This window comes from Falco peregrinus, chromosome 6 (genome assembly GCF_023634155.1).
Source record: "Falco peregrinus isolate bFalPer1 chromosome 6, bFalPer1.pri, whole genome shotgun sequence".
In the NCBI taxonomy this organism is placed as follows: Eukaryota; Metazoa; Chordata; class Aves; order Falconiformes; family Falconidae; genus Falco; species Falco peregrinus.
Window position 1 is genome coordinate 69,597,706 of NC_073726.1, and position 22,010 is coordinate 69,619,715.

Here is a 22,010-nt window from a genome sequence, read left to right on the forward strand (position 1 = left end):
AAAACTCATGATTCAAATGGAAGAAGGTGCCAGAGCAGCAGAGCAGCTCTGCCCATACTGTCCTTTTGCATTCCTCATTCCCTGTTTCTGAAATACTCTCATTTTCCCTCTTGAGCCAGCAGCCAAGCTGGCACACTCAGATTTCTACTTGAAGTCCCCTAAAAATTTTACTTAAAAAACAACTTCCAGGCAAATGAAAGTGAACAAAAAGCCCAAACCAAGGGCAGCCTGCTTATGACACTGGACCTGACAAAAGAGGCAGTTCAAGTGCATCAGCAAAAGAGTGATTCTCGCAAACCCGAGCTACCAAGGTCCTCAGCAAGCTAGCGGAAGGCAAGGAAGGGGTCTGATTTGGGGGAGGGGGGCAGGTTGCAGGAGCCCATGGGAGAGCACAGAGGAAAGCCTGACAGCGGCAGCGGGCTGGATCTGGGTGCTCACCACACACCTGTACTGGCAGGCTGTGTCAGGGAGGGCAGGGCACGCCTCTGTCACTGCATGGATGTAACTGCACCCGACACTTGTGCTGGACATACGGCTGAGCACGCTCCCCCCGCCGCACACTGAATTCAGTGGGTGCAAACACTCCTCTCTTCCACCCATTCCCCTCATCCCATCTACCCCCTACCAGCACTCCTAAAGTTTTCCCGGAACCCCCAAGGAAACAGACACCGGCTTGTGCTGCATTCAAGCAAGGAAGCATTACAGCAGCCTGTGTGCTCAGCTGGTGGGGATGCCCACTGTGGCCGGGCAGGATGCGGCCAGCCTGCGGGGGCACCTCCCCCCGCTGCCTCAGGAGCACCAGTGGAAAGGAGCTGCCTTGCTCCCAAGCCCCTTGCTTTCTTCCCCGCTGCCTCCACTTTGCTGCAGCCACTCACCTCACCCCTACACAAAACCCAGGGCTCTTCCCTTCTCCTCCTCGCGCCTGCCTCTCCGGCTTTATTGTCATCAGCCATACCAGGCAGGGGAGAGATGGAGGGAGGGGAGGAGGTGTTTGGCTCAGTGCCTCCTGTCATAACCTGTGCCTGACCAATCTGCCTCCCGAGGGGCTGTGAGGAGCTCCCCCCGCTCTGGCATCTCCTCACCCCTCCTTGAGCCCTTCAGCTCCCGGCACCAGAGAGGGATGGTGGCAAGGGGGAGAGGAGGGAGAGAGAAGGACTAACAGAAACTGCCCTTTCTCCAGGATGGGTTAAGAAAAATGAAAACCTCCTGAGCTCTGTCCTCTGGGTGTTTCGGAGCAGATCTTGCCTGCCTGACGGGGTGACTCCTCTGCACTGTCTGTGCGCGCTCCTGTGCGTGTGCTGCTGCCATCGCAGATGTACCCCCAGCTGTCACTTCGCTGCGCGCAGTCGCTCCCTCTCCCGCCTCTCTCTCTCTTTCCCTCTCCCTCTATTTATTATTTACGGAGGATTATAGTCCCTTTCCCACGCTGCCATCTCACTGCACGGCTCCTCTGCCCTGCACACAGGGCAAGCGGCTGGCTAAGAGGGGCTCCTGCCAGCTAGGGTCCACCAAGAGCCCAGCTGGCAACGGAGGGACTTTCTGCTGGATTTGTTTTGGGATTGTACTGGGTTTGCTGGAAGAGCTGCTGTTCTCACAGGAGGGTCCATCCCAGCCCGAGAGAGGTAAGTAAAGACTTCTCTCTTTTGTATTTTCCCCACTCCCCAGCTATGCAAGACCAGTGGAGCTGCCCCCCAGGAACCAGCTTCCCCAGGGAGGAAAGCGGGGGTCAGGGGCTGCACCGCCTGCCAGACAGCACAGTGCAGGAGTCCTGGCTGTGCGAGGCTGACGGGCAGCGATCTTCCCAATAAGGCAGAATGACAGCCCTGCCGCAGAGGCTGCTGGTACTGGTGCCAGTCCAGTTTCAGTGTGGGCAGTTGGGAGCAGCTTCTCCCAGCTGTGAATGGCACCAGCATTTTTCACTGCAGCACAGGCAGCTCAGGTGCAGCTTTGAGGCTAAGTGCTCGCTGCTGTGGTCACTGGGTACCGGCCAGCTCCTGGGGAGCTGTGGCTCTTGTCCCCTCCTTGGTGCCGTGAGAAGGGCCAGCATGCGAGGTGCCACTCACCTGACCTGTGGTGGCTTTGCTGGGTATCAATTTGGTCTTAGCTGTCTTAAAGAACAACCTAAAATGGAGAAGCGAGGACCAAAATTGAGCAGGTCCAGCACTCAATACACCGCTTTAGTACGCCCCCCATATATATGTGTAAGAATGTGTGCGTGTGTGCGTGCACATGCATGTACAATTTCACACAGAAAGCTCACGGACACGACCACAGGACATTAAGCAAAGGATGCCATATCACAAGTAGAGCCAAAAATAAGTCCCAAGTTGCTTCCAGCATCCTTGCAGGCTGAGCCTGCGATTTCTGAACTTTTGGGCAGAAGGCACAGGGCTGAGGGTGGGGGTAAAATGCAGCACAGAGAAACTTCCTCACCTTTTCTGCCTCTGCCTGGGGGGGAAAGGGGGAGAATGAGGTCCCGAATGAGCTGATGTGAAGTCCCCTATGGATAGGGGTATATATGTAAGTGTTAGTGTGTATTTCTGTGTGCGCGCATATGTACGTGTATGCATATATACACATGCACAGACATGTGCACACATACATCCCACACAGAGCATTCTGCTCCCCCCTTCTCCCTCTGCTTGCCCAGTTTCTTACTGCCACTGCATCTCATGCTAATTAAGAGAGACATGTAAAATCAGAGCTCTCCTGGACTGGGGAGAGAGGATGCTTGGAGCTGTTGCTCCAACCAGGTCACGACTGAGCCAGGGCCCAGGACTGCCGTGTGGACTGTCAGGTAGCCTGAATGTGCCACATCCAGTGCATCCCTGATAGCAACAGTAACGCGCAGGGTACAGCACTGCTCTGCTGCTGGTGCCTGATCTGCCACCCAAGGATGGAGGGAGAAACTCAGATCTCATTTTGGAAAGGGCTGGAACAGCTGCTATTGCAGGGTTTAAAGAAGGAAACCCTTAAGAGACAGAGGGACGCTTAAGGGCACACAGGGACTTGTCACGAAGCAGGGGACATTTCTAGCAGTGAGGAGGAGGGGGTGCCTTCCAGAATTGCAGACCATTTTTCTTCTGAGCTTTGTTGCTCAGGTCTGTTGGGGGGCGGGGTGTATGTGGATCTTCCTCTAACTGCTGTGGGCAAACAACATTTGCAAGGGAATTATTCTACATGAGTGAAAGGCTTGGGGGAGTTGACTCCCTGTCAGACATCTGTGCAGTCTCTGTTAGTGTATCTTGCCCACTTGGAGGAATTATGGTAAATCTTGAGCAAAGAGGCTGTTTGTAAAGAGAAAGGGGGGAAGCCTTCTTATGTAATTTTTATACCAGATCATAGCTTCACCCTTGCCTCCAGCAAAGTGAATGCCACACGCCAGCAAGGTGCACTGCCCATTCAGGTACAAACTACTCTGGCTTGCTGCCCTTCCTCTGGCTTTTCTAAGCCTGATGCAGAAAGGATTTTCTAGGCTTTTCAGCACCACAAAAGTCTGATGAAGGCAGACCTGCATCTCGGTGCAGCAGGGAGGGCCAGTAGCAGCACAGGGTCATGAGGATACCTGGGCCGGAGCATCCAGAGAGCAGCACAGGCTGGAACAGGATGGGTAAAGCCTCAAGCCTGCAGGAGAGCATTACTGGGCAGTTCTTCAGTGACTCTTCAGCACTTGCCTGTTGCTGATTCAAAAGAGACCAAATAGTTTCCTTCACTTGCCATGTATGGTTACAAGCATCTGCTTACAGTGCTTGACATCTATCCCAGCTCTGGGTGGCTCAAGCCATCATTCAAGTGGCCATACTGGGACACTCCTGCCAGCTAGGTAATGCTCCAGAGTAGCACACAATGAAACACACTCCAGTTCTCAGTGGAAAGGAGCTGGAACTGGAGTCCTGGGCTGTTTTTGTCCCTACTGCATCAAAATACCTTGTAACACATATCTTATTCCTGCCATGGCTGTATCAAAATGCTGGCTCACAAACATGCTTTGTGTGGCTGAGGGTTTCCTAATAGCAAGATGTGTTTCTTCCCATAAACCAGTTCAATTCCAGGCTGGAGAGATGGAAATAAAAGTTGCTTCATTTGCGAGGGGTGGGATTATGTGAAATACAGTTTTATTCACATTGCAAAACCAAACAGTTGAAAGTTAGGAAACGCTGGGATCGGGGGCAGCGTGCCATCTGCACCAGGTTGCAGTCCTGACTGATAGGATCACATGCTGTATTTTCATAAGCTGCCCCATTCAGGGCACTGGCTACACAGTGCTCAGGGAGTGAAGCAGGGGGCTATTATTTTTTTTGGTACTGCAAAGTGTGTGCCTGTTTTATTTGTTTACTGCCTGACATCTAAGCCCTGCAGGCAATACATCATTATTCATTGTCTTGTGGTGTTCTGAAGATGTTTGCTGCTATAGTTGCCTTGTAGGTGATGATAGAGAATTTATGCTCCTGATGAGGCAAGACAGACTGGTTATTTTTCTTGCTTTTGAAGGGAAAAGAGACTTCCCTTTTAGTCGCATGGGGAAAGCACGGCAGGTGCAGAACCAGAGCTTGGGGCCTCTTGGCTCTCGGTGGCATTGAGTCCTCGAGACTGTACTAGTTTGCTGGCTAAGCTGCCAGCATTTTGGAAAACAGCTGTGAGTGCTCAGCATTTCTGCAAAATGGCCTCTAGGGTCTCATGTTGGGCACCCACAAAATTAGGAATGTACAGACTGCGGCCACCTGCCAAAACTGTGGTTTAATATTTAACGCTGACCATATAAAAATAGTCTTATTTATTACAACATCCTCATTGTCAGCTTGAGTATCATGTGTCATTTGCATTGAGTATTGGGCAGGGTCCTGTGAAAAAAAAGAAATAGCACTTGCTCAGGTAAGCAAAGGCTGTGTTATCATGTGTACGTGCAAGTGGTTGAATTAAGGTTGTGCAGGTATTAACTCACATTTAAGTGCTTGGCTTTGCAAGCCAAATGGCATAATTTATCACAGGGCAACTTTTTAAAAAAACAAGAATGACACTTGGTTCTTTTTTATGAATGGGAAAGCAAGAGAATTTGTGTTAATTTTACATTGCAACGCCCCACACCTGTCACGGGGAGGACTAAGACTTAAGTTTACAGCAGGGCCATACAAGTCCGAACTTCACGACTGCAAGCAAAGGATATTACTTTGAAGCCAGGCCCTGCTACCATGCTCCTCCTCATTCCAAGGAGGCTGGGAAGTTAGGAAGCTTGATTCCCCATGGACCATGCTCTCACATGAGGAATATAAAAGTAGGACCACATCCTGAGTCTGGAGACAACCTGTTAGAGGCCACTTGACTTAGCACTCATCACTTGGGCTGTCTTTCCACTCCTGGTGAGGCTCTCTGCTGCTGGTGCTCCCCAAAGCAGGGTGTGCTGCTGCTGCAATTCTGCTGCAATGTATCTGTATGGGGGCAGAGGGGCTGAAGGTTGGGCCCTGCTCTCCACACCACTCACTTTTAGTGATTTTGATGGGATGTGAATGTTGCCATGAATGTATCTCTTCTGTGCCTGCAAACCCTCCAGAAAACTAAAGTAAAATTTGAAGACCTTCCTCAGCCTTAGCAAGCTCTGTAGAGTGGGGCTGTGATGTGTGTGCTAACCCAGATGCATCCAAGGATCCTGGCTGGAGCTCTGGGTTGTGAGAGCTGTCACCACATCTTGTTGAGCTATGGGCAATGTTCCCAGCTTATAAAGTGTGTAAGTGTGTCCCAGAGATCCTCAGGCATCACTGGAGCTGCAGGCAGCAGTCTGGACCCCATGCAGTTCATGTGGACTTTGCAGGGATGCCCCTCTTGGATGCTCTGGGAAGGTGATAGGGGGGTGACGGGAGCAGAATTAGAGTTCCAAGGTCTCTCTAAGAGGCAGCACCACCGACCTCATGCCACAGTGGCCACCAAGTGAAACAGATCTATGCAAGTCACTAAGGCAGAACAAGGTCTTCTTCAGAGTTCATTATAAATGCACCATGTATGAACAATGAGAGTCAGCCCTTCCTTGGGAGGTTTGCCAGGAGCCGTGTGCACGCTGGGTCACCAATCCCCTTACGATAAGAGCAGAGAGGATTTTTACTGCTGGCATCTTGTGCTCTGCCCCACTGCTGTGGACACATGGATGGTCCCTGCCCCTGTGGACATGCCCAGGGCACAGGCTTGTGAGGTGAGACAGTAGTGAAGTTCTTCCCTTGTCCCACCGTGTTTTCTACCTTCTTTCTCTCCTGCTCCAACTGCCAAAGTGGCAAGCCCCTACCCTTGCAGCCAGTGGTCTCATTCTGAGAGGCTGGCAGCCAGGAAAGCACAGCCAAGGTGCTGGGTGAGGAAGAGGAGGAGGGACTCTCTCACGCAGCAGCTTAGGTGGCAGCAGTTTTCTATCACAATGGCTTCTCCACCAGAGGCAAAAGTAACAAGAGTCAAGTACGAGGAAAGCTAGTGAGCTTGGGGTTCCAGCATATTTCAGAACACAGACTACGAAAAAAGGCAAAGCCACTTCTTGGGCTAACAAACACACGAATGATGGCAAACAAGCAGGTGTGGGACATTTTGTGTGCACAGGATCACCCAGGCTTGCAGAAGTTCACCTGATTCTAGGAATAAGGAAGCACAAGGAGAAAGGCTTATGGCTGAAGTGCCTTGGCCCCTGTAAGATATAACAGGGGCTTCTTGGTATTAATCTGGAAGCCCCTTGAGTTGGCAGTTCAGCTGTACTGTTTGATAGACATCTGGCTTAGCATTCCAGGGACAGACCTGTGAACTGAGATCCTACACTGATAAAAAACCTTACATTTTCTTATCTTGCTGCTAAACTGATGCCCCTCCATTGACTACTCTGTGCGTGTAAATGTATCTCTCATCTCAGACAGGCTGGCACCTTCCCTCTTATGGATCTGCCGCATCTTTTGCCCCCAGTAAGTGACCCACGGAAGGCACTGGGTCATCTCAAAATTTCTGAGCCCTTATAGAATCTTTCACAAATACATACCCTCCTTCTTCAATACTATCCAAATAAAACCAAGAAAGACAATACTTTGGGACTGAGAGCACCATTTGACTAAGAATTGTGGAAAATACCTGTGTGTGGGGCGGGGAGTGGAACGAGGACCACAGAACCGGGATTCTCCCACCAAGCCGCCTTCTCTGCCTGGAGCCTCTCCCTGGGGTGTGCCACCCACCCACACCCCCAGGGTACACTCGCCAGGAAGGGGGAAGTGGCATTTTAAATGCCAGTGAGCTGAAGGATGCTCATGGAGTGTAAAGGAGGAACTGCAAGCAGAAGCCTGCCTCCCTCAGACCTGCTGGGTCAGGAGTGGCCGCAGTCCTGTCAAGGGACTGAGTGCAAGGATTAAGGGCTTGAGCTACTACTGACCATGGGATTAACCCCCGCAGGAAATTAAAGCTGTAGAGAAGGCTCTTCACTCCACAGCTGAGAGAAAAAGAAAAACTGGGATCTGGATTAGAACTGGCAGGGCTGGTGACAAGCCACCACCCACAGCCAACTGTTCCTGGCTGGATCAGAAAATGTTATCTCAGCCTTCATGTAGAACCCCCCTCCACATCTCACTCAGTTACCAATTTTTGCCAACAGTGTGAGAAGAACAAAAACATCACTCTGTGGCAAGAAAAAGAGAAGGAAACTGGGCAGCCAGCTCACGTGTCCCTCCTCTGAGCCTCTCTCCCACTCTCTCACCCGCTTCCCTTCTCAGCTGCCTCTGTTTTGCACGGAGGAAACATTCACGTGGTCTGTCGCGTTCAATAATACTCGGAGAAGATGCTGGCACACACATGGCTGGATTTCTTCCTGTCAACTGCCCCCTCAGCTCTCCTCCTCCTGCTGCTCTGGGCCTCCTCCATATGCCACACTCTTGCTGTGCTGGGACTTTCCTGTCACTCCTGTGTTGGATATCCCAGTCTCCCCACCTGCTTCCACAGCTTCCTAAGGAATCCCACTTCTCCACAGCAGCCTGGGTGTTTCCCATCAGTGTTACATGCCCTGGCTTCCCTTTGGATGTTTTGTGCTTTCTCAGAGGGTTTGATGAGGCCTGATGCCCTTGGTATTTCCAGCCCCTCCAACATCTCCCAGTCTCATTACTGTGCATTGGTCAGGGAGGCTTGGGATGCAAATAACATTTCCTGGTTAAGGAACGGGATGAGGAATCAAGAAAACTGGCTCCTCTCCCGATTTTGCCACAGTCCTGTCAGGAAACACTGGGAAAGCCCGGCCAAAACTCCTTTATTCTGTCTAACTTTGATAAGCCCTACAAATCATTTCTGCAGGACAGGAGAGTATTTACAAGCCCAAGTGATCCAGTGCAAGCACTGCACTTGGCAGCTTCGAGAATCCTGAGTGGGGAACCGATGTGGTCTCATGATGAAGTATCAAAAGCTAGGCAGCTGAAATTTCAGCCAGCAAAGCTCAGCAGCCATTTTTACCTGTAACATAGTTTACCCCTCCATAAAATGGGGATAAAGCTGATCTTTCTTGGAGGGGCTTCAGGAGGAAACATTTTTTAATGCAAATCACATTTGTGTTTCAGAGGTGCCTACACATTGTCATTCCAAAGATCAGAAGCTTTTTGACCTCTTCACATTCCAGAGAATAGGGCGAGGTTTTTATTCACACCAAGTCAGGAATGTGGCAGAGTCCTTTACAATACTGAGTGGGTTTTGCACACTTTCTACTTACTTTACCGCTTTCTGTATGAGATGTTCTGCCGAGCTGTGATTGATCACTGCAAGTCAGATGGCACCATTTCTTCTGCAGCTGGGTGTCTAGTATGAATTTAAAATATGCTTTCCATTGATTGTGACAGCACAACACTAATGAATCCTGAACACATGTGTTAATAAATCAGTAAGTGGTGGAAATGAAGCCCCCAGCTATTTAGCTTAGCAGCTCACTGGGGCAGTGATGCAGACCGTACGTTTCTACAGTGCTGCTGAGCCTGGCTGCCACCTCTGGGTGCTTTTCCAGTCCAAATAGAAAATAAATGAGGAACTGCTGCTGAGACAATGTGACTTCTTGTGGTCAATCATTTACAAGACTAAATCAGGTCTGTTGGGGGACTAAGAATGGGCATCATCTCCGTGCCATCTAAACCCACTTGTGGTACTGTCAGCAGCACGATTCCCCACTAGGACTCATCAGTCAGGTTACTTTATGAACTTGCAGCTGCTGTGGTCAGGCTACACGGGTGATGTGTTTCCTGCCCTCCCTGACTCTTGCCCCGCAAAGACTGATGAAGGACCATACATAGAACAACATGCTTTAGTCACTGGATGCTAGGGTACCACTGCTCCCCTCTGTTATGGAGTGATGGTAATAAAAGAAGAACCTTAAAAGCAACAAGGAAAGGGGAGGCAAAAAAGATAATCTCCTTCAAGTGTCCTCCATTCCCTCCCTTACCTTCCTACTTTTCTGATAAAGGCTGAAGCAATTCAGCATTGGAAAGGGGAAAGGGACTTTGCCATCGCTCGTCAAGGAGAATGTGGGGGAGGGATGAATATCTGTGTGTATCTCCTGATAATTTATCCCTGGCATCTGTTGCAGCCTCTGCTACCTACCCTTTTGTAATATAGGTCACCCACAGGCCCTGCCAATGCTCATAAGCCAGGCTTTTAGCAGAGTCTGATCCCTGAGCCGTGATCCAAGGGTTAGTGCAAAGGACTAGGAAAGAGAATGACAGCCAGAAGTTGCTGGGCTCTGTTTCTGGCAGTGGCTCATTCTAGTTACACAGTCACCTGTCTCTCTAGCCTCAGTGTCCCCATCTGGAAAATGGGATAGTTTTATTTACCTACCTAGAGCAGAAGCACTACTGGCTATGACCTCAGCCTTACTTCTGGGGGTCATTAAACACAAAATAACATCACCTACAACTATGGTTAAGAGCCATTCGTGGAGCAGATGAAAAGCTTTTGATAGAAGGTACCACAGAATTGGGGAGTGTTACTAAAACAGTATGCGGATGCAGTAAACTGAAACCCTCCCCACCCTCACAGCATGCTCCTTGGGACCCTACTCATGAAAGCTAAAGCTTTAGAGTGATACTGCAAACATTACTGGTGTCTGGGCAGGGAGAAGGGAAGCACAAAATGGATAGAAAGCCTGCTGTAGCTTTTATGCCCTGGCAAGTGATGCAGAGTCATTACAATCTCCTGAGCATCCCCCCACAGCAGTAAAGTTCCCTGTTCAAGCTAATTAGGGGAATCCTCATTAGAGAGTCCTCTAGAGTCTGACAGCAGGCCAAATGTCCAAGTGGCACTTCAGCTCAGTGTATTTTTGGCCACTGAAGCCCATGGGCCAGAAATGGATGATTTCATTCTGTTGCTTTGAGCTGAAACTAAAAAAGTTGTCTTTTACTGTCCTATATCAAACAGCAAGAAGAAAAGGCCATCACCAGCCCCACAGGCTACTCTGTTCAGTTCTCCTGAATCTGGAAAAGGGATTCAACTCCAGGCACATGGAAGAAAGCTCTGGACACTGTGTCCCATGGATCACAGGGCATTCGGCTGACATCTTGCTCCAGGGAGAAGGAACCATCTAGTAAGCCCAGAAGAAAGCCTGGTTTGTGGAGCCCTTGGGTGACTTCAGAGCGTTCAAAGCTCCAGCAATGCTGATCAGCCTTGAGCCCCCAAACCCAGGCAATGCCATGCTAGTTCAGAATTGACAGCATGGTGCCTCTCCTCTTGCACTGGGGGCATATGGGGACACTCTTAGGTCTGACAGAGTCCTCGCTGCTGGAGAAGTCCCTGGCTGTCAGGCTGAAAACAGCCAGACTGATTCGGTGGTGCTCTGGAGAGCCTTGAGGTGTGGGCAGGTGCTAGTTGCCCCAGGACTACGGGGTTCCCAGTGCCGTGTTGGCAGTGAGCACAGCTGGCCTGGTGCTCTGTAGAGCAGAAGGCGTCTCTTGGGCCACAGTGAAACAGCTAATTAAGTCAGAATTCAAGACAAGTCAGAGAAAACCTTTAAAAAAGACACTCTCAAAAATCCTTTCTGCCTCCTTGCTGTCTCTTGGCTGCAGAATATTAATCACTAAAGGTCTAACATTCATGGGCAATAGATGCGTGGGAGAAACTGGGTTTTTCTGGTTCCTTGGAATTAAAATTTCTCCATAAACATACTCCCTCATGGTATAAATGCAGCAGCTCATTGCCCCTTGCACTTCAGCAGTCAGGAACCTATTCCAAATCCACTGCTCTGCCACCTGAGCATATGTTATACTTGGAGAAGCAGGCAATTTTGTGCAAGACATGGATGTTGATAAATATGGGTTACAGAAGAGTCCCTGGTACATGTGCAAGCGCAGCTCTGTGCACATATTTGTAAATGTGAGCTAGATTGGCAACTACATCTGCATACGTACATGAAGATATCCACTTTTAAGTCTTAGAAACGTGTATAAGTGCATGAAGGGTGGCTGCTATCTATGGGGCAGGGAGTGGTGTGTTTATGTGACATGCTTTTAAAATAACCTTGGGTTTATCAAGGCGCCTCCATCTTTGTGCATGTTGCAGCACAGGAGACAGCACTAAAGCCTGAACAGGTGTTAATCACTATGCACTGTAATAAATTCTAAACATAGGGAAAGGGCTTATTTATACATGGCTGCTCCTCCCACCCTGCACTCTGTACTTGATTCTTGGTGCTGCCTGAGAGAAAGAGGCGCCCGTGAGGTACCAGAAACGAATGCAAAACCTAGACTTGCCCTGCCAGAGCAGAAGGAGCTAGGGGTAGAAACCCTGACCTCGTCACCGTCCTTGCACCCGGGTATGCTGGTCCTGCTCTCAGCCCCCAACTGTTGCCTGAGGATGGCGTGGCTGAATTGCACAGAGCAGTGAGCAGGCTGGGGGACACAAGCCCATGGCCTGAGAGGGGGCCTGGGCTGAGGGGTGATCGCAGAGGGAACCCATATCACGAAGCACCCAAGGAAGCTGGTTTGGTTTTTTTCTTTTTGAAAAAAAGCTTAGCCCCCCTGATTGGAGCTGAGCCAGCTGATACAGATGGGGTGTTACAAAACAGAGCCAAAAGGCAAGAACACAAGGAACAGAGCTATCTATAACCCTGACAAAGTTAGATGGAGTGAAGGTGGGGAAAAGGGAAAGAGAGCGTGGCAGGCAGCCTCTGATACTGAGAGCAAGGACGCGATTGTTCGGCAATGGGATTTGGAGCTGATTGACTCCCGCTATCCAGCAGGCAGATAAGGCTCTGTGGCTGTCAGCTTAACTCTGCCGTTTATTCCTGTGCTGTAGGGAGTTAAATAGAGCACACGGAAAGCCTGCTGCCGGGGAGTGAAAGTCAAGGAGGGAGAGGGAAGGAAGAGGCTGTAATCGGGCACTGCCCAGGGAGTCGGGTGGAAGAGGCTGTGGGCAGAGACCTCCAGGTAAGTGCTTGCGAGTTTTCATCCTCCTTGTCGGTACTGAAAGCTGGGGACAGGAGACTTCAGGGGGTGGCATTTAGGATTGAGGCATTGATATGGGGGATGCTGGAAGTGTCCTCAGTCAGGGCAAGTGCAAGCACTGAATGGGGATAGCTATTTGTTGCAGCTTCTCCTTCACCAGGGACTGCAGGGTAAGGGCTCCAGCTTGTTTTGGGGAGTGAGGGGTTGCAGTGGGTGAAGGTTGGATTGGTTTTGGTGCCGTGAGAGGTATTCATCTATTTGGTGCATTGGCATTTGGGTAAATGATCTAAATAGCCTTGCAAAATGTACTAGTCCAGGCACTGAACCTGCTCATCTCTTTCATTGAGATGCTACTTTAAATATTTCCTGGTGGTTTACATTCCCATATAAAACAAATCAGTCATGGGAGCCTGGGGGAGGGGAAGCAGCTGGCACGTGTGTGGGGAGAGTGTCCTGGTGGGAGTGCAGCGCCCAGCTAAAATAATGGCCGTGGATGTTGTCAGAGCCCCTCAGAAGAGATGGAGGATGGTTTATTTCTGTACCCTGGTTGAAATGTGTCCATTTACTTGCCTCCGTGACTGCGGTGGCACGTCAGAGAGCAAGCAGGAGACAGGAGGGTCTGTGGTGTTTCCCCTTTTTCTGCTTGCCTGTATCCAAACGGGAAGTGGGAGGGAAGTTGGAACCTGTTGTCAGTCACTTATTGTCAGGGGAGAGTTTATGGTCTTTGGGTTTCTAATTAGACTGAGCATTTTTCCTTCTTCTAATTAAGATGTAATTCCTCTCTTTTCAACACTCCCACTCAGTCTCCCCCGCCCCAGGTCCTCCCTTCTCCTCTGAGGCTTGCTCGCTCTTCAGCTCCTATAGTTGCTGCAGTGTGAAATCCCTGAGCTGAAGCCGTGCTCTGCTAAGCCCTGCTCTAGCCACCACATCCATTTTACCTTAAAAGAGAAAGGACGCACTGGTAGGGCAGGGAGAAGCAGCTTGGTAGCTGCTGGTGGCCAGAATTCAGTGAGCTTGAGCTGTGTGTCGGGGAGAGGATGCACAGGTGGTACCAGCCTGCGTGGAGGCAAAAGGGAATGAGCTGGAGCCTGCTGTCCTGGCAGGGTCACCTCAGCAATTCATCAGGTTAACCTTGAGCTGAGGCTAATGTAGCTACTGTAGCAGGCTACTCAAGCATAGGCTTGTCTCTTCAGCACTTGGGTGAATCAGGTCTTATTTCTGCACTGCGATGTTCAAAGCGAATTAACATTGTGCCTTTGTCGTGCTGCGCCTCTTGAAAAACCCTCCACCTCTCCTCCAAAACTAAGCTGGTGCAAGGCAAAACTCTAGTTGGGGAGGGCAAAGGACAACACTGAGCCCAGCCCTGTGTTCGGTGCCCCGGGAACAGAATCCCACTCGCTTTGCTCTGCTCTCCCCCTCCAGGATCTGGCAGGCAGGCTACAAGGTCATTCCTCCTCCCTTTGGGACCGTGTGCCAGGCTGGCTGGTGGATGTGAAGACACGCTGGAGAAGACAACAATGCTGCCTACAACTGCTGGCCACCAGTGGAGGAGCAGGTTCCTCATGAGATGGCAAGAGGCTTGTCGTAAGTAATGCCTACTCAGGTACTAAGTACAATGATCCTGTTTGTCAAGGGAGTGGAAAGAAAATAGGTCACATCAGGGTTAAGAATAGGGGAGAGGGACAGCTAAGAATGGAGATGTTTGAACTAATTCCTGATTCCTTTAGAGGCCAGGCTAGCTGGGAGGGAGAGCGAGACTCTAAAGCTGAAGATGGGCTTAAAGTGGGACAGCAAGTGATGATTGCTTCTGAATTCCAGCGGGCCTGGCAGGTGAGAAACAGCAAGACAGATACCACTGCACAAAGATTCACCCCAAACATTTCCCAGATTGGCATCCTGTAAGCTGCAGGCTCCTCTCCGTGGCAGGGGTTTATACATAGGTTGCTGAGCAAGGCTCCAGCCTTTCACAGCAGCAGTCATAACAGATCTTAGAAGGGATGCAGGATGCAAATGCAGAATTCTCCTACTGGGCATTGCCACATGTAGTGAAAATCAAGGAGTAAATAAAGACGATCTCTTTTAAATTAAATTGTAGAAGTTCAGCCTGTGCATCTTCCCAGTGGACTGGGGCATCTGCTACAGTATTCCTGAGTGCAGAGCAGAGACTGCTGGGGTGATGTGGGCTTCAGGGAATGTACCTGCACTTCAGAGAAGCATCTGGGGACTGCAGCAGAGGAAAGGGAGTACTTGGGAGAGTGTCCATAACTACTGCATGCCTTGGCACCAAGCAGGTCTGTGGCTTCCCATGTTCCTGTCCCCCTGATCCAGTTTGGGGCTGCCACTATAAGAAGCTGGGGGAATTACTTCCTTCTCCAGAAAACAGGTATCTTTGTAATCGGAATCTTTGTAATCCATCCTCACAGACTATACTGCTGTATAAATTATTTATAATGAATGCTACTGAGTCTTGACTTAATCTGATATACCTGGCTCAGCTTTCTTCCACCTACTAGAGTCACCAAACACCCCACAAAGTAACTTCATCATCCCTTAACATAAAAACACATACTACCCATCCTTCTGTAGGGCTGCAAGACAGCTTCAAGTTCTGTCTACTGTTTCCCTGCCTCTCTTCCCTGTAGAGCTGCATCATAACCAGTGTGATGAATTCCTTGGCCTCAGCTCACATCCTACTGGATGCACCTCTTGTAGGGACTGGAAATGAAATCAGACCTTCTCCTCTGTACGATTTTAGTAAAATATTTTCAAGGGCATAAAGCAATATATGGGTAACAGGACATTTTTGGCACATCCTACGCTGCTGCAGAATTTTGGCATAGATCCAGTTCCTGAACATAACCACAGCCAGCTGCCTGGGACTTTGTTTATACCAGCCACTGCCAGCACACATACTGGTGGAACTCCACAGTGACCTAGTCAGGGCCGGTGGCTGGGTAGGCATTTTGAGAGATAAGCCCTGAACAGAATGCCACCTGTATAGCATTACACAGAGTCTGCTCTTGCCTTTCTTGGTGTACAATGCAGCTAAGTGTTATCATCACAGCTGTCAATCTATTATTAATACTGTACTTTTGTTAAGCATCCTGGAAAAGACAGGGTCACTCGAGTGACTCACAGCTTGCTCTCTTCCCCACTCTGGCTCCCATTCTTTTAATTCTCTCCCTACAACAAGAGCACGATGTATTCTGAATGGAATTAAATATCAGCCAGACAGACAGTACCTGCACTGCACCAGTCCACAGGCTATGATCTGCTTTCCCGGAAATCTCTGCTGTTGACCCCAACCTTTGCATGACAAGAAAGCACAGAGATTCTCAGGGTAAAGATCTCTCCTGTATTTCACCATAAGGTTCCATAATTATCATTAAAGCAGCACACAGATTGGCACAGCCTGGGCTGATTTACACCTGAGATCCCATCTGTAGGACAGAAAAAAATTCTTGAAGGAATTGTTAAAGATGGATGGAATACAAAAGAGCAGGGACACTCCCTCTGAACACTTATCCCTTGGTCCTTAATGAAGTCACATAGCTTAGGATCCAAACTGTGTAGTCCTCCTTAGGCTACCAGTCCACAAACCTGCCAATTCTCACAAGGATTGCTGGGAACACAAAAAGGCCCTATGCAGGATGAAGGCATTTGAGTATGAAGGCAGCAATGCTGACAGAAGCCAAGCTGATATAAAAAAATGGGTTATGGGTTAGACTAAACTCTGGAGAGAGTGGTGTGAGGGAAGAGGGGAAGAGCATGGCTGACTGCAGAGCTGTTCCAGGCAGAGCTTTTCCAGAGCATGGGTCTCCACCAGCTCTTTCTCCTGTGGCAGTACTTTCACAATTAAGAAACAAAACACCTGCTTGTTGGTTCTTTGGAAAAAAGCAGGACAGAAGAACCTGGTTTCCAGTCCAGGAAAAAACAGTGAGACAATAAATGCATCCACCTTAGCTATAGCTCACCCCTAGAAAGACTCTACCAAGCCCAAGTGACTGCCTTCTCTGAAGAAAAGAAAGGGAAAGGACAGGCCATGACATACAAAGTTGCTTCATTTTTAGTCAAATGCTCAAACTTGTCACCTTAAAAAACAGTGAGGGAGCAGAATTTGCTTCCCACATTGAAGAAACTAATCTCAATTCCACAAAAGGAATTAAGATGAAGGATGCAAATGTTTTACATAGTCTGCTTAAACATAACTCCCACTTCTCTAATGACAGGAGGCACAAAGCTTACTTTCCAGTTGCTGGTACTTCTTTGTCACAGAAATGAGAGTTCTAAAAGCCACTGGCTCCCACTGGGCGTTGGTAACAAGTGCCTTGATGCCACTCACAAGATCTGGACCCATGTCTGGAATGGTGATCCACAACAGCTCTAAAAAATGCTGGTTTGTGGATTATCCAACTTTACCTTTGAGACACTGCAGGAGCAAGGGAGTATATGCTAACAGCTTTCCTAACATCGCTTTCTTCAACTACCAACCTGCAATTTTTATCCTCATCTTACTTGCTATGGGCAATTTTCTTCAGAGGAGATACTTGTGGGGCTATTGCTGTTGGATTTGGAAACAATTCTGAAAGCAATGGCAAGTACCAGGCGTTGAGTGGTTTAGGGTCTCATTGTTACTTTTTAACAGCTTTCTTGGTCATCCCTTTGTAATGTAATCTAATTCATAAAAAAGTCTCCTGCCACAAGGCCCATGCAACACACTGTGGGTACGGAAAGCAGATGATACCCTGATTTAAAGGCTAATCAGACCTGAGTCTAATCTATCACAAAGATTAGGATTCAAACTGCAGGAGCACCACTGAAATATAGGTTGTAGGTCGTTTTTTCATTTTTCTTTAACACTTTTCATTAACATGTCTATTTCTGAAAAGATAGAGCTTCTTAAATATATACCTGTCCCTCCTCTCTCAACCCTGACTGTTTAGAAAGACCTGTCCTTTACTAGAGGTGACACCTCCCACTGCTCTCTGCTCCATCCTCCTCTGACAGACTCCAGTGCTCTAGTATCTGGTGGCAAAGTCCTCTGGGATGCACTGTTCCAACTTCCTTGTGAAACTGGAAGGATATTTACTTGCTTGCTCATGAAGAAAACAGGCTAAGAGGAAAGCGATGCTGCCAGGGTGCAGGCCTGCAGTAAAGGGACGTAGCTGTAAGGAAGTTTGTTACACTGCAGGGCGTTGCAGCAGAGTCTCCTGCTCTGAGGGTCACATTGTAGCCATAGCTGTGCTCAAGGCAGAGATGGGTGAGGATGGGAAAGCGCTGCTCTAATCCAGGTACTCTCTCTCCCCTGTTTTTTACCTACCAGTCCTTGGCTGTTGGCTGTCGCTATGCGCCGCTGAGTCCTTCTTTGCTTGTCCTTCCTCCTGCAAGTGCAACAGTGGCAACTTGGAAGTGGACTGTAGTGGCTTGGGCCTCTCTTCCATCCCCTCAGACATCCCCACAAACACCAGGACCTTCCTCTTTCTCAACAACAAACTCAGCATCCTGCCCGGAGCAGTGTTTTCCAACCTCTCTGCCCTACAGAGGCTGGATCTATCCAACAACTTCTTGGACCAGCTCCCTCAGAACATCTTCAGCGACCTGGGGAACCTCACAGAGCTCCAGCTGAGGAACAATAGCATCCGGGCCTTGGACAAGGACCTGCTACAACACACAGCTCTGCTGCGCCAGCTGGATCTCTCCATCAATGGCCTGGCCCAGATACCCTCGGGCATCTTTGATGACCTGCCTGCTCTCCGCTCCCTCTCTCTCAGGTCCAACCGCCTGCAGAGCCTGGACAGGGTGACCTTCGAACCGCTAACCAGCCTGCAGCAACTCCAGGTTGGGGATAACCCCTGGGAATGTGACTGCAATCTCCGAGACTTCAAGCACTGGATGGAGTGGTTCTCCTACAGAGGTAGGTGCTTGCGCAGCGGGAGCCAAGTGCAGAAGTACTGGTCTTCCATGGAAAGGCGAAGGCAGGCAGGGAAGAAACATGAGCAGATACCTCTGGCAGGTCAGGCTGACCTGAATGCCTGACCTTAGGTGTGAGGAGCATGAGGACCACGCTATGATGCTAAAAGACAAGTTTAGCTCCACCACACCTTCATATAGCAACACTGCCAGGCTGAGAAGTCCTCTGCAGCCCCAGATCTCCTATTTCCTTGTTTTGTTTCTAATCTGAAAGATTACTTCTTTTTTTTCTCAGGAGAGGAAAGAACTCAAATAACACCAAAATTTTAGGATTATGAGTTCCTCTCACCCTTTCTGCCTAAAGAGAAGAAATGCTTTTGATGCTTGAAAATAACCATCCAATTCTCTCTCTTAAGCCAGGAGAACTAAAAGCCACACTTGGCTGTAAAGCATCAGGTTTGCTTTCAACAAAAGAAACATAGGAAACAGTGCCACTTAGGAAAATACTGAAACTAGTATTGGCAAGCCCAAACTAAAGTCCAAATTTACAAGCCAGGCCCCAAATCAAACTGGCTATAAAATCATCATTTCAAACCAAGCAGTTTTTGACAAGTTTGTATTTCCAGCTTTTCCCTGAAATATGGAAGGCTGGAAAGGTACATATCACTTAGCAGGAATGCCGACAGGATGACACGCTTTGAGGAGCTGAGACTCCAAGAAAGATGGCACATTTTACAGGAATGACGACTGAAGGCCTGACCTTCTGTCACTGGAGCCAATGAGTAGGAAAGGGTCTCAAATCATGCAGATAGCAACCGTCAGCTGTCACATCCCTGCTGATCACAGCCATGCCGCAAAGCGATTATCTGCGTCTATGGCTAGCTACACTGCAGTCTGAAATATGCATTTATGTGAGCAGAATCAAACAAGCATATGAGTGCCACTTTCCTCCTTTTTTTTTCTTTTTTTTTTTTTTTTGGGGGGTTTTTTTGTTTTTTGGTTTTTTTTTTCTTTTTTGACTTCCATATCACATAGTCTATGGAAAGCACATGGAGTTAATTTTGCTTTTATTTCCCCTTCCAAATAAATTGCCCTAACTTGCTCAAGCATTTGTTTCAACATCTGGCATTATCTTCAAAGAAGGGGGATGGATTTGTTGTTAGAAGATGGGACTGTGTGTCTTTTGCTGTTTTCAGAAGATAAAGCCTGGTCCTATCTTTTTGTTTAAATTTCTCCTTTTCTAAAACGGTTCTGCTGACACTTATATAACTCTCTAAACAGTATGAGGCTGACTTAATAGATGGTTTCCAAGGGCTTTCATGTCTTGGCCTCAAAGATGTCTATGCAGATACTATGCACCATGAGCTCTACTGTCAAATCCAACCTAGGCAGAAGCATACCAACCAGCTGCCGTGGTTGAAGCTGTTCCAGCTATAGAGGGCTAAGGCATGCAAAATGTCTCCAAGTTAGGCAAAACAATCATTTTAATGGATACTATGTGTGCTCCTTCTGCCTGATGCATGGAGGCACAGTCATTCCTCCTGCCCTCCACCTCTGACAAGCACTGAGGATCTGGCAGGCTCTCTTGAATACTCTCTCTTCTCAGCAATGCATTCACACAAGAAGGACTGGATTTTATGGCCCCAATGCTGTAATAAAGCAATTCCCCACTTGATAACCGTAATGCTGCTATGCCTAACTTCTATAGGGCAAAAATTTAGCAGAGTGAATGGAGTCATAGGAACTTATCCCACCTAAGGATCTAGCTCTGCTGTCAGGGTGAAACTGTGGTTCACTCCTATTATCTCTATTGGGACAGGTGGGAAAATCGACCAGCTGGCATGCACCCTGCCCAAGGAGCTGAAAGGGAAGGATATGCGAATGGTGCCCATGGAGATGTTTAACTACTGCTCCCAGCTGGATGATGAGAACAGCTCTACAGTGCTGGACAATACCGGCCCACCCTGCACTAAAGGAAGCCCAACTCCTTCCAAATCTAAATCAGGACCAGAAACAGAAGTGGAGCCCAGTGTGGGATGCCCTCAGAAACAGCGATATAGGCCTGTGAGCGTGCGCCGGGCTATTGGCACTGTGATCATCGCAGGGGTGGTTTGCGGCATTGTTTGCATCATGATGGTGGTAGCAGCTGCTTACGGTTGCATCTATGCCTCCCTTATGGCCAAGTACCACCGGGAGCTAAAGAAAAGGCAGCCACTCATGGGTGACACAGAAGGTGAACATGAAGAACAAAAACAAATCTCTTCTGTGGCATGAAACTCTTCTAGGAAGGAAGGGACAGCAATGAACAGAGGTACCTGAGAGCAGTCAAGCATGGGGTCCTCCCAAAATACATCTTCCCAGACAGACAGACAGACTGTGCTATCGCTCCACTCACCCAAGTAGTGCAACATGCTTCTGGGGGGTCAGGGAATTTCTGTTCCCCTGCCCCAGCCCCATTTTGTGCCCTTTCACCCTTGGGCCCTCCCAGACAAATAAAGTAGAGTCAGACCTCGAGTGCTTGCTGTGCCTCATGCCCTTGCACAGAGCTTCCCTCGCATGCCTGCTGTGGAGGCAGCTGGCACCTTCTGGGAACCTGTGTCATCCTCTCAGCTTCAGTCCTGAGTCATCCTGTATCCTGTCAAGGGCTCTCTGCAAACAGAGAGCAGCTCTGTGAAAACTTATGTGAGGAGCAGGACATCGGAAGCGTCCATGCCTCACCGTTAGGGCCACTGCTGTTGTGTGACAGTAAGTTGCTGCCCATCTTACAAGTCAGTGCTGCCGAGAGCACATCAGAAGGGAGGGAAGGTCCCTAGGGGATGACAACAGTCAGGGGGAGATTTCCCTTCTCACTGTTAAAGGTGGAAAGATACCTGTATTACTCTAACACACTGTCAGGGAGCATAGTGTCCTTCTTTTTGCTCCTGGCCAAATCTGCAAGCTGACACACATCATCTGCTATAGGTTCACAAATACAAAGCTGTCCTGTACACACACACACTGACTCATTCTGATCCCAACACACACAGAGTCAGCCCCAGCTCCAGATATCCCACCTGAGCATGCACAGCCACACGTGCCCATATCAACCTGCCCTCTGCGTGCAGCCATGAATACATTCAGCCACTTTACCTTACTCTTATCATAACAGTGCATAGAACTTCCTGCTTCAGACAAAATACACGCGCCCTGCCACCGAGGAGCCAACAAAAACATCTCAGCCATAGTGCAGAGTCAGTGGAAACAGTCAGGAGAAGGTGGATAGAAGCAAAGTTATTAAGGTTACAGCATGAGTCTGGAAATAAGTACACAGCATGAAAAAAATAATGTGTGTTCTTGTTATCTATTTTATGTTTTCTATGATAAATGGAGAGGGTAAGGATATAAAGCTTCCCTTTGGAAATGTTTGATTAGCAGAGCAGAACTGGGTCATCAGCAAAGACCAGGGGAGGTGGCTTACCAGCCTCAGTAGTGCAAGCCATGCTGAGGAGTAGCGTGAGCCTAGGGGAAGGCGGCAGGAGAAGACACACAACCCAAGAGCTGGCATGGCTGGCAGAGGAGCAAACATGGTGTATGGAATAGGTTATGCGGCTGGGGTGACTGAAGAGAGGGGGCACAATCTGGAGGGTCATGAGGTGCAGGCTGAAACCTGGACCACAGTGTGGCACAGGTGGGAGAGTCCAGGAAGGG

General features: G+C 49.0%; 2 protein-coding genes across 3 annotated transcripts in view; one reads left to right on the forward strand and one right to left on the reverse strand.

The window, feature by feature from the left end:
* CACNA2D4 (calcium voltage-gated channel auxiliary subunit alpha2delta 4) overlaps nt 1-22,010 on the reverse strand; it is a 131,332-nt gene that overhangs the window by 28,854 nt on the left and 80,468 nt on the right. The window lies entirely within an intron of this gene.
* Nucleotides 664-20,837, forward strand: LRTM2 (leucine rich repeats and transmembrane domains 2). Of its 2 annotated transcripts, XM_027793006.2 has the most exons (6): nt 664-1,622; nt 10,393-10,558; nt 12,265-12,395; nt 13,836-13,997; nt 17,737-18,327; nt 20,143-20,837. In XM_027793006.2, the coding sequence occupies exons 4-6, from the start codon at nt 13,931-13,933 to the stop codon at nt 20,595-20,597; spliced, it is 1,113 nt and encodes a 370-aa protein (XP_027648807.2). In that variant the 5' UTR covers nt 664-1,622; nt 10,393-10,558; nt 12,265-12,395; nt 13,836-13,930; the 3' UTR covers nt 20,598-20,837. The 2 variants fall into 2 exon arrangements, with proteins under 2 accessions (XP_027648807.2, XP_027648808.2); XM_027793007.2 differs by lacking the exon at nt 10,393-10,558.